Source organism: Phragmites australis, chromosome 21 (assembly GCF_958298935.1).
Source record: "Phragmites australis chromosome 21, lpPhrAust1.1, whole genome shotgun sequence".
Classification (NCBI taxonomy): Eukaryota; Viridiplantae; Streptophyta; class Magnoliopsida; order Poales; family Poaceae; genus Phragmites; species Phragmites australis.
In genome coordinates, this window is record NC_084941.1 from 12,365,318 (window position 1) to 12,376,349 (window position 11,032).

Here is an 11,032-nt window from a genome sequence, read left to right on the forward strand (position 1 = left end):
TGAATCCTGATGATACCTACAGGTAACTCTGCTTAACACTATTTACTGAGAAAAGTCCAATCTAAATTCTGACGAACACGTCCACGGCATAAAACCAAGTCAATACAGGACTCGAGAGCCAACAAGTTAGCAGACAAATCCAATCATTTTCATTTCATTCTGCAATTTCAGGAGCAACAGAATCAATGTAGAATCAATACAGGTACCCAGCCACATATGGTTGCACCACATCAAACGGCCGATTCATTTCAGAGTTATTTCATGTTTGCAAACACAACACGAGAAAGAAAGGAAACCTCACATGTTAATGTCACAGAAAAACCTCATGCCGGACGACTGAAAACTACAAAGCGAAATTGAGGTCCGCGCGAGTCACAAACCCACCGGGGAAGAAATAAATACAGGTCTGCAGTCGAGAGCTTCACGCCGATTCCTTTTGTGAAGCGATCAGCAAACTACATCAAGCTATCTATCTTTCATCTGCTCCGGAGCATGATTAAGAGGACTGAACTTACTGTCCTCACATCTTCCATGTATATGCAACTGGACTGCGAACGACGTGTTCATCGTTCACCCATGATATCCACCCGAAATATGGTTTCGCGCTGCTTTGATTAGCTTTCGACCTGAAGGTGACATAGTACCTCTGCTTCTGCCCCGCCTTCTTGAACACGAGTTTGGCCGGTGTCACCGTGACACTAACAGATTCAGGGCTGCTGACCTTCACGTTGTAAACGGACATAGTCGCTGGGCCAACATTGGTTAGCTCCCTTCGGAACCTTAAAACCTGCCTTGATTTCTTCTTGAACACTACTGAAAATGATGGGTAGTTGAGGTCACCAGGACGGAATTTCCTCGGACAGGTAATGTTGGACATCTTGGTGATCACTTGGATGTGTGGGAGACTGTAGTTCAGGGAGCAGAGGAAGGAAACATAATCGTTGGTGGAGATATCGTACACCAGACCCGGTGAAAGTGCCTTCTGTGGGTCCACATGGCCGGCACCATAAACAAATGGGTTTGCAAGTGAGCCATCTGCTGCGTCCCGGAGAGAGGAGTTTGTGTTGTCGACAGTGTATGCGGTGGTCATCAGAGCAGACTTGATGGCAGCAGGACTCCAGTTGGGGTGAGCGGCCTTCAGTAGTGCAGCGACTCCACTAATGTGAGGGCATGACATCGATGTCCCTGAATTGATGGAAAAGCGTAATCAATCAGTCCATATAAAGGCAAACACTTGATAAACTACAACGCCTAATGGCAGAAATCTAGTTTTCAGCTTAGCTCATTATAGCATGCAAATTCACATAGTTGCATCAGTCATGGGAGAAAAACTGAAGTTCAACGCGAATTCATATAGAAACCTACTCAACTGCATCAACATGGGAGAAAACTATATTTAAGCATTAACATACAAAAATAAGACAGTTTAGTACAATAAATTGTGACTGGATGGAGCACATACAAACTTAAGAGTAGATCTTGTTTGATTTGTACATTCTTCTGTGTGTCAACTTCTATTCTACCATCATTAGCTGTTCCTTTTATTTCGTTCTGCTATCGAATAAACCAAATGAATTTGCTAACCAGAAGTCAATAGCTCAACACACCCGTAATTAAAAAAAACGTTGTTACGATTTGTTAATCAACCTAGCTTTTTGGGGGAGGTTACGATACCTTTGTTTGAAGCTCATAATGAAAATGCTACCACGATTTCACAAGATCCAGTTTGTAAAGCCGGAGACTACTCAAAACACTATTGTCTCCTTGCCTCATGCTTTTCGAATGGCAATCTAAAGATACTAAAGTAAAAAGTAACTTGTCTTTGCTGTTGCCTTTTAGTGCTTCATATCTAGCAGAGCATACATGTGCGTCCCTGACAAAAGGTAGTGAAATAAATTTGACATTTCTTCCATCACAAAGGAAGTTGAGATGAAATGAAATGGCCTTTCTGCAACAGAGTGCATGACTGAATCTGACCAGTAAAGGCTCTGTTTGCTAGTAGTGTCTCTTTTCCTGACTAAATTGTCTATGTGTGGGAGCAGTAAATTAGTAATTCCAAACACGATAGCGGCATGACAAAGATGCGAATTTTTTTAATATGAGCAGCCACAAGAGCTTGATAGAAACAAAGGGACACTCACCGGAGATGATGTTGAAGTGAGTCCGGCGGCCGTCCTTGGCGAGCCCCGTCGGCCCGGCGACGCCGGACCACCCTGCCAGGATGTTGACCCCGGGGCCGATCATGTCTGGCTTCAGGACCTCCGGCACGACGGTGTTGGGGCCGCGGGAGCTGAACGCCGCTACCACGGGAGACGGCCGGATGCCAAGAACCGTGCCGCCGAAGCTCAGCATTGCCATCGGCCTGCCGCCGCGCGCAGCGTACTCCCGTATCTTGTCACCGACCGACCGCCCCACCGCCACGGCCGGGAGGAGGTGGCTGTCCGCCACGAGCTCCTCCCCGCTGACCGCCGTGTTGGCCAGCACCATCCCGCCGCCGCCGGCGGCCTTGACGACGGCGCCCTTCTCCACGCGCGCATTGACGCCGCGGTCGCAGAGCACGATCTTGCCGCGCACCGCGGCCGGGTCGAGCGTCCCCGAGAGGCAGAGCTTGCTCGCGTTGTCGCGCCCGCCACCGTAGACGAGCGGGAGCATGGCGGGGCGGGGGGAGGAGGAGGGCCCCGCGTAGAGGGACACCCCGGCGAGGCGCGCGCCTGTGGGGAGCGTGACGTAGGCTGGGAAGTCGCGGTCGAGCGTGCCGGCGCCGACGGTCGCGACCCACGGCGCGGAGTTCGACACGGTGGCGCCGGATGGGCCGGAGTTTCCGGCGGAGCAGGAGACGAACACGCCGGCCGCTGCGGCACCGAAGGCACCCACCGCCACGGTGTCCCGGAAGTACGGCGCCGCGCCGCCGCCAAGGGATAGCGACAGCACGCCCACCCCGTCGGCTACGGCGGCGTCAATGCCGGCGAGGATGTCGGAGCTGAGGCACCCCTCCGGCCAGCACACCTTGTACGCGGCCACGCGCGCCCCGGGCGCCATCCCGCGCGCCGTCCCCGGAGCGTACCCGAGCAGGCTCGCGTTCGCCACCACCGCGCCAGCCGCCGTGGTCGCCGTGTGCGTCCCATGCCCGTCCCTGTCCCGCGCTGATCTGAACTCCCTCTTCCCCACGCCTATTGCGCCGCCGTTCGCCGCACGGAGCCCGCGCGAGAAGCTGCGCGCGCCGACCAGCTTCCTCCCGCACAAGCTCGGTGGGAAGTCCACGCCAGCCTCGCACACCCCCTTCCACCGCGCGGGAGGCGGCGGTAGGTCGCCGCCGGCAAAACTCGGGGACTCCGGCCAGACGCCGGTGTCAAGAACCCCTATGACCACATCGTGCGTGGCCGCCTCCAGGTTCTGGATGGCAGGCTGGTACGCCGGCGCGAGCAGCCCCAAGAACTCCGGGGAGCGCGTGGTGTGGAGCTGGAACACGGTGTCCGGCACGACCTGGAGCACCTCGGGGCTGGCCCGGAGCAGGGGCAGGTGGGCCGGGAGCAGCGCCGCCGCGAATCCGTGCGCGGCGGCGGAGTAGGAGTAGAGCAGGTGGCGCGCCGGGTCGATGGACAGGGACTGGAGGTGCGCCGCGTGCCAGTGGGCCGGGGTTCGGTGAACGGCCGGCATGCGCGCCGCGTCCATGAACACGATGTAGGTTGTCGCGTTGCCGCCTTCGGCATTGACAAGCGAGTGGCTCGCAAGGAGGAGAACGACATGGAGGAGGAGGGGGAGGGTGAGCTCCATTGGAGAGGGGAATGTGAGCGTTGGGGAGTGGGAGTGAGAGTGAGGGGGAGGTGATAATGGCGGCTGTGTGGGAAAGCACTTGTGCCTTGTGGGGAGGTAGGGCCCTTGTGCAGGGGCTTTAGAGAGGGTTTTGGGGCTTTTTCAGTGGATGAGCACGAGTGATGGATGTGGGAAGTTGAAGATGGAGAATGTCTTTGGTTTTTTATAGGAAAAAAACGGAGTAGGTAAGGTATGATTAGTGAGTAATGCAGCATCATTTCAGGATTAGTGAATTTTAGCAATTATTTCAGGAGTAGTGAGTACTAAAGTTTGCGAGACCAAGTTTGGTATGTGACAAATAGGTTTTCCATGTAATAATTATTGATTAATTGTATCACTAATAGTTTAGAGAGGGTTGTGGGGCTTTTTGCTGAACGAGCATGAATGCATGATGATACGATCAGGATGGAGAAGGCCTTCGATTATTCGTTTTTTTTTTTAAAACAGAGTTGGTGATATGATTAGTGTGTAATGCAGCATCATTTAGGAGTAGTAAATCTTAGCAATTTTATTTGGTTGTCTACTATTTTAAACGTTACACTACGTTTGTGGGAGCCAAGTTTTTTAATGTTACAAATGAGATTCTAGGTAATTATTTGTCAATTAATCGTATCTCAAATTGTTCAACCTTTTTTCCATTTTTTAGCAAAATACTCAAAATCTTATGATTTAGTTCAATTTCTGAAAACTCTTTATGAAATCCACCCATCCGAACACCCTTCAATAAACAAGGTCCATCTCTAGCTTTAGAAGAATAGAGTTCAGATAAAGAAACATAAAAATTGTTTTCAACACTTAAGAGCTAAATTTAATTGCAAGTGCTTAATCACACACCTATATTAGATCAAAAAATGTGACTCCGTGGAATTTGGCTTTTTAACAAAGAACTTTTTATGTCACTTATACGTTGTGGGCAATCGAAATGAGGGATGAAGCTTGTTGGCATTTCTTTTCATCAAATATGGAATTGCCCTATGTTCTATTCAGATAGCATGTGGTATGATTAAAAAAATTGTGTACACAACTAAGTGGCTTTTGCAGTTGTGTCTAGTGTATTTCGTAAGTTTCTTGTACACATGTATGCCAGAAACTTAGTTAAACCATAGGACAAAGTATTGTATCTCGGATGCATATTGTAATTAGATTGTACTTTATTCGCGTCTCTCGGTGGAATTAAGAGTTAAATTGTAATAGCCCAAGAGGTTATACTCTGTAGCTTTACTTATATCTCTTATTGATGGATAATTTGAATTACTGTGCAAGAGAGGTTTCAATCAACCATTCTCCTGATGGGCTTCACCATGTAGCCCTCAACTACTTTAAGGGTGTGTTTGGTTATCTGCGCGTGTGTATATATATATGAAGTATATTTAGTTCTCTCGAGAGTATGTACTCTCATATACGTATCTCATAATATAGAAAGTATCTTATATGATAAATTATATGTATATAGAGCATGTGGGTATATAAAATTATTCAAGTGGTATGTATATTTTTTACGTGGTTCACATATAATTTATTTAAATATATTATATTTTATATACAAATATAAAGGTATTATCAAAATCTATTAAAATTGATGAACTTCTTTTTTCAATTTTTTCATATAATTCACATTGATGTATTTTAGAATGAGTATATAAATATACTTATAGTGATAAAAAAAGTATATCTAATTTATTTATATATTATATCTTATCTAGTTCATTTATATGCTAGTCTTCCTAGCATATAGGATTCAAGCAGCAAGTATTTGGTTACTTGTATACCACCCTGAGCCCGACTTTCGCAATGCAAATGTATTCACTCAGCCTAGCTCGGGCATATACATGGAATTTGAGCGTTTCTACAAAGCTAGACCCGATCCTGATGTCTAACTAATGATATTATCAGTATGTAATTAGTGTACATTAAGTGTTATTAATGTATTTCGAAGAATATTAATACTTAATAAGATAAACTAAAGACTATAAGAGTACAATGACATAAATAAATATTATAATAATACTTATTTGTTAATTTTTATCTCATACAATATATTTTTTAAGCAACCAAACATCATCGATTCTTAGCCTCCCATCCCTACTGTGCGCAGTCACTGGCAGGCTGACCCACCGAACCTCACCTTGTCCATCCATGGCCCACGACAGATGCAGCAGTCCGCAGCAGCGGATGCAGAGCAGAGTTGCAGAAGGGAGCGGAGATTTGAATTTTGTATCGGCACACCCGCACACGCAGCAACAGCAGCAGTCCCTGCTCCCAACGGCTGATTAAAGAAAGGTAAGCCAAGAAGTGAAGGCCGAGGCGAGGAGGATCCATGTCAGCTTCCATGCGCTCCGACGGGATTTTTTTATTTACTAGTATAACACCCATGTTATAACGGAACTCATGATTTATACCAAATGGTATCATGTCCTATATAAAACACTTATATTTTGGATATATCATACATCGAGCATACGAATTCATGTTCTAAGAGATACACAAATTCATATTCTGTACAAAACAATTAATGTTAACGCTGTATAGTTGAAAGTGTTAGTCCTAATGTATGCACTAAAAAAGGGGATAAGAAGCTAATATACACGTTTACATATTGTTCATGACGGTATCAAATAACTTTGCAACATAAGTAAAAGAGCTGCTAAGCGATCAATGACCGAGAGGTGCGTTCAACAGTGCATTAATAGAGGCCTCTAATGATAAGTTACAATGAGAAAATTGTAATTCAACATAACATTATGAATAGAAAAAGAAAGGCTGGAACTATAAAAAAAGGCACAACAAAACAAATAATTGGACCTAAGAACGTGTTGAATTGAGGCAAAATTAACACATGATTAACTTCTACTTCCTTTGCCACGTGAATTGTGATCGGCGGTGGTGGACAATCCAGACATTTTGGAGACATATACCCATAAGAATCACACAAAAGGGAAGATCCGAGAAGAACTGAACCAATCTAATCATGATCAGAAGATATCATAATTTGAAGTTTCCTTAATTTGTACTGTGTATAGAAGAAAATAACATAAAAGAAGTTTAACATACAACGCCACAAACCCAAGCAATTGCACTGCTACATGGTGTGCTGACCTCTTCGATGCTTCAAGCAATGAGGTCTCAACCACCTTCTTATTTGGGAAAAATGCAACTCCCCAAGGTCACTTGGATTTTGATTTTCCCCTAAAAGTTGTTTTGTTACAACAAATCCCCTAAATGTTTGGTTTTGTTGCAAAAACACCTTTAAAAATTAAAAAAAAATAAAAAATCATAAAAAATTCTAAAAAAAAACTACAGACAATTCTAAGACCTTTTGTGACTTTTTTTTTTCAAAAATAATATCATTTGCATCATATTTCATGGAGAGTAAGTTTAAAAAAAAATGTGCAGCTCATTTATTAATTCGAGTTAAATGCATAGTTAATTATTTACTAATCCAAAAATCATGAAACAAATTTTTTTAGTCTTCTTACATGATCCTCTGTCTTCTAAAAATACATGAAATCTTGAAATAGTTATTGTAATGTGCATGATTGAGTAAATGTGTTGCAAATAGATTAATTTATAACTAATCCATAACACCCCCAAAATTAGTGAAACCACTTTTATTAGTTTACTTAAAAAATTATTTGTGTCGGAAAAATAATGGTAGACATGACAAAGTTAAAATAATATGAGTTAATAAATGAGCTGCATATTTTTCTTTTTTTCCAAACTTCCTCTCTATGAAATATGATGCAAAAGATATTATTTTTGAAAAAAAAATTCACATAAGGTCTTAGAATTGTCTCTAGTTTTTTTAGAATGTTTTTGTGATTTTTTTATTTTTTTGAATTTTTGAGGGGTTTTTTTTTTTGCAACAAAGTCAAATTTTTGAGGGGTTTTTTTTTTAACAAAACAACTTTTTGGGGGAAGTCAAATCCAAGTGATTTTTGGGAGGGTTTTACATTTTTCCCTTCTTATGTAGATAAAACAAACCGTCTTACCAATTAGAATCACTCCTGTCATCGATTACTTTTCGGTAAAGTTCATGCATGTGAATTGCAAGAGAAGCCTAATGAAGCAAAATAAATTATTCTCTTAGACCAACTCCAGCAGTGGAGTTATCACTGTAGCATTATTGCATCACACTGTTTTATGTGGTCTACCAGTGGGCTCGGAAGTAGAAAAACGCATCAGGTTACTGTCGCAGTACTGTTTATAGAGACTGACAGCGGGACTGGAGAGAGAAAAAGAGGTGTAGAAAGTAGGAAATAGGGTAACTGCTGGAGATAAAAAAAATAAGGGATGCTATAATAGTGATAGGGGATGCTGTAATAGTATTTTTGAGGATAAAAATTTAAAGTAGCTGCTGGAGATAATCTTAGAAGTGCATCTTGGTTCTGAGATGAAAGGTCAACTTTAAACCCAGTATGAATATTCTCTTATTCCATCTTTTAGAAATTCAAAAAATGTGAAAAGGAGAAAACGTCTGATTCACTTAAGAAAACCAGAATCTTACCAAAAGTGTTGGCTGGCATTTGTTTACCCGTAGGGCATGATGAGTATGTTGTGTTGTTGCACTGGCCCAAACATGCATCATTTTAGAAAAGCAAAAGGAAGAACCAGGCTAAAATTATACGACCAAGAAAATAGATATTGAACCTAAGGTCTCTTACCAAAGGAGTTCTTTTGAAAAAAAAAACACATTCTTATATTTATGGATGCTGAACAAGGATATCTTGAGAAACACCAATAATACTGGCACGCAAATCTACACACCATAAAATTCAACGTTCTTAATCTACAAATATTCCCCAGGTCTGAAGGTAAAATGCTCTTGATCAGGTCTTCAGTGCACTGCCCCTGGAAATCGAAGTAGATAATAAGATAAGCTAAAGGTATGTAATAAGAAAATGTGAACCATAAATAAATACAGTTACATGGAAGAGCACGATATAAATATAAGAGAATATATTTGGAGATTAGAATTTAGAAAACACACCCGATCCTTTTCCTTTGCATCTCTTTTCTCACTGTTTTACTTCTTAAATGGCCTTTATTTCCATCTTAACCTAGCAATGGTGCAGCCGCATCAACTTGTTTTGCAGGGCTTTATACTGGTTACTAAAATAAGCTATCGTTGTTACAACAAATAACCTATTTCACAGAGTAACCATCTCTGGCATGTACTTGAATCTATTCCGATTTAGTCCATCCATTATCAGCAGCTGCCCTATAGATTAGACACGGATCATGTTAGGATGGAGAAAATCATAGCTAGCTGTGAGAGGATAGCATCAAACACCTGCCGCCGACAGCCGCGGCAGCCTCCTCCTCTTCAGAAGGAGGACCGGTTGGGTTCACGGAGTGGCCGCTTCCCTGACCTAGTCGTATGAGAGCCGCTCACACGGCAGTATTAGGGGATCCTTCACCCGAATGATGCGTGGTGCCTTGGCATGTATAAGGGGATCTAGGTTTTGAATTTTTCTGAGATGATCCAGATTCTGAATTGACCATTATTTTGATTCTTTTTCTAGCTTACTGAATCAGTAAGATAGGTTTTTTTTTCTAAAGCAATTGCCAAATATGCTATTACCCCTTGCAAAGTACATGACATTGGGAGCAATGCATTAATTTTGTCAATCTAAATCTTCCAGTTCTACCTTGACACACTCTTCGTACATGATATATGGTACTTAGCGTTCATGCTTAGACCCTGTAATTCATAACACCAAAGATATGCAGACATCGATTAAGAGAAGATCCACTCTGCATACAAGATGACACGCTATTTGCTTGAATCAAATATGGATTATAAGTGGAGAGTTCAAGGATCCGGAGCAAAAATGTGAACGCACACCTATGCACAATTCCTTATTTCCTCACCCAAAGTCCCCACATTGAGGGGCTCCAAGTGGTGAAGGATCGTTCTGCTCCAAGAATCCAAACCCCACCTACGCAACCACCAACTCGCCGGATATTGCTTGCAGGCATTGTTCAAAATCTAAGCCCAAGATCTCAACTTTGACACTAAAGTCTCTGATTCTGAAATATTTAACTACCATTCTACTCAAAGATCTAAACTTTATACCACGGCGCGGCGGCGCCCGTGAGATCTGGACTGATCCATGGTTCAGACGGAGAAGGGAGACAAGGGAGGGCCGTAAGTACCTTGCGCTTGATCTCGTGGATGGGACTCTCGCTATCCTCGACGTCGGGCACGAAGGCCGCTGGCATGCAGCCCGAGTCCCGTGACACGGTGGTGACGCAGGTGGCGGCGAGCGAGGTGAAGATCTCGTCATTGATGTAGTCCTCGTCGGCCTTGCCATCGGCGTTAGTGAGGTCGTCGAGGACAGGCGCCGCCTCCATGCCTGGCGCGTGCAGCCTTCTGACGGCGAGGCGCTCCCACTCGTGGTCCTTGAGGTGGCGTTCGAGGTCCACGATGGTGGGGTCGAATGGGATCTGGTGCGGTGGCCGCTCAAGGTGAGCAGCAAGGTGTCAAGGCGGCGAGGTGCACCGTCAGGGTGAGACGCCGAGTGGCCAGCGGCGGGCGCTAGCATGTGAGATGAGGGTGTGGGTGTGCCGTTAGGGAGATTGGCGAGCGTGAGGTTTCTAAATTAGCGTAACACGGGGAAGGAAAGTGATAATAGGAGATGGTGGAGAATCCTCGTAATTCGTGTATTTTATAGAAGTATAGATTTTTAAGTGTATTTTTTAAAATAAATTGATAGGAGAGCTGTCATGTTACGTTAAAATTGGCTTGGTAGAGATTTAGATTCTTTCATAAATATTTCGGTTTCAGATTCTCTCTTAAAACGTTTCTCTCGTGAATCAGAATCACTTCTGTAAATTGTTTGGCTAGCTGGATTCGATGATGGTTATGCAATGGACCAATTTACCCTATCCTGATTAGCTTTTTTTATATATTTTTCAGTGAGTATTTCACTGAGCAATTGACCAAATTCAATTTTTTGCTAGATATAAAAAAGACAAATACTTCACAAATTGCATACACATAAATAATGTCCTTTGGCCATCTTACATGTGGGACCCATAGTTGCATTGTCTCAACTTAGCCACCATTCAATAAACACCATCCTCGTCCTATCTCGCCAATCTACCATCTCTCTCTATCTATGAATCTATCTATAGCAAACCCCCAGCTCGATTGTCTGCTCCACCTTTGAGCTCAACGCCCGTCACCACCGCTTTCGTCCGCTGTCGGATCCGGTAT

The 11,032-nt window shown here is 43.7% G+C and overlaps 1 protein-coding gene across 1 annotated transcript; it reads right to left on the bottom strand.

Moving 5' to 3' along the window:
• Positions 1-220: 220 nt before the first annotated feature.
• On the bottom strand, positions 221-3,961 carry LOC133904106 (subtilisin-like protease SBT1.8). The gene is made up of 2 exons (XM_062345593.1): positions 2,142-3,961; positions 221-1,185 (listed from the first exon to the last, which is right to left on the bottom strand). The coding sequence occupies exons 1-2, from the start codon at positions 3,772-3,774 to the stop codon at positions 521-523; spliced, it is 2,298 nt and encodes a 765-aa protein (XP_062201577.1). The 5' UTR covers positions 3,775-3,961; the 3' UTR covers positions 221-520.
• Between the last annotated feature and the right edge of the window lie 7,071 nt (positions 3,962-11,032).

Bases quoted from the DNA above. Each gene is read 5' to 3' on its own strand.
- LOC133904106 (XM_062345593.1), bottom strand. From the start codon at position 3,774: ATGGAGCTCACCCTCCCCCTCCTCCTCCATGTCGTTCTCCTCCTTGCG. The intron at 1,186-2,141 runs GTGAGTGTCCCT...CCATCAATTCAG, and splicing joins TCACTTCAACATCATCTCCG to GGACATCGATGTCATGCCCT.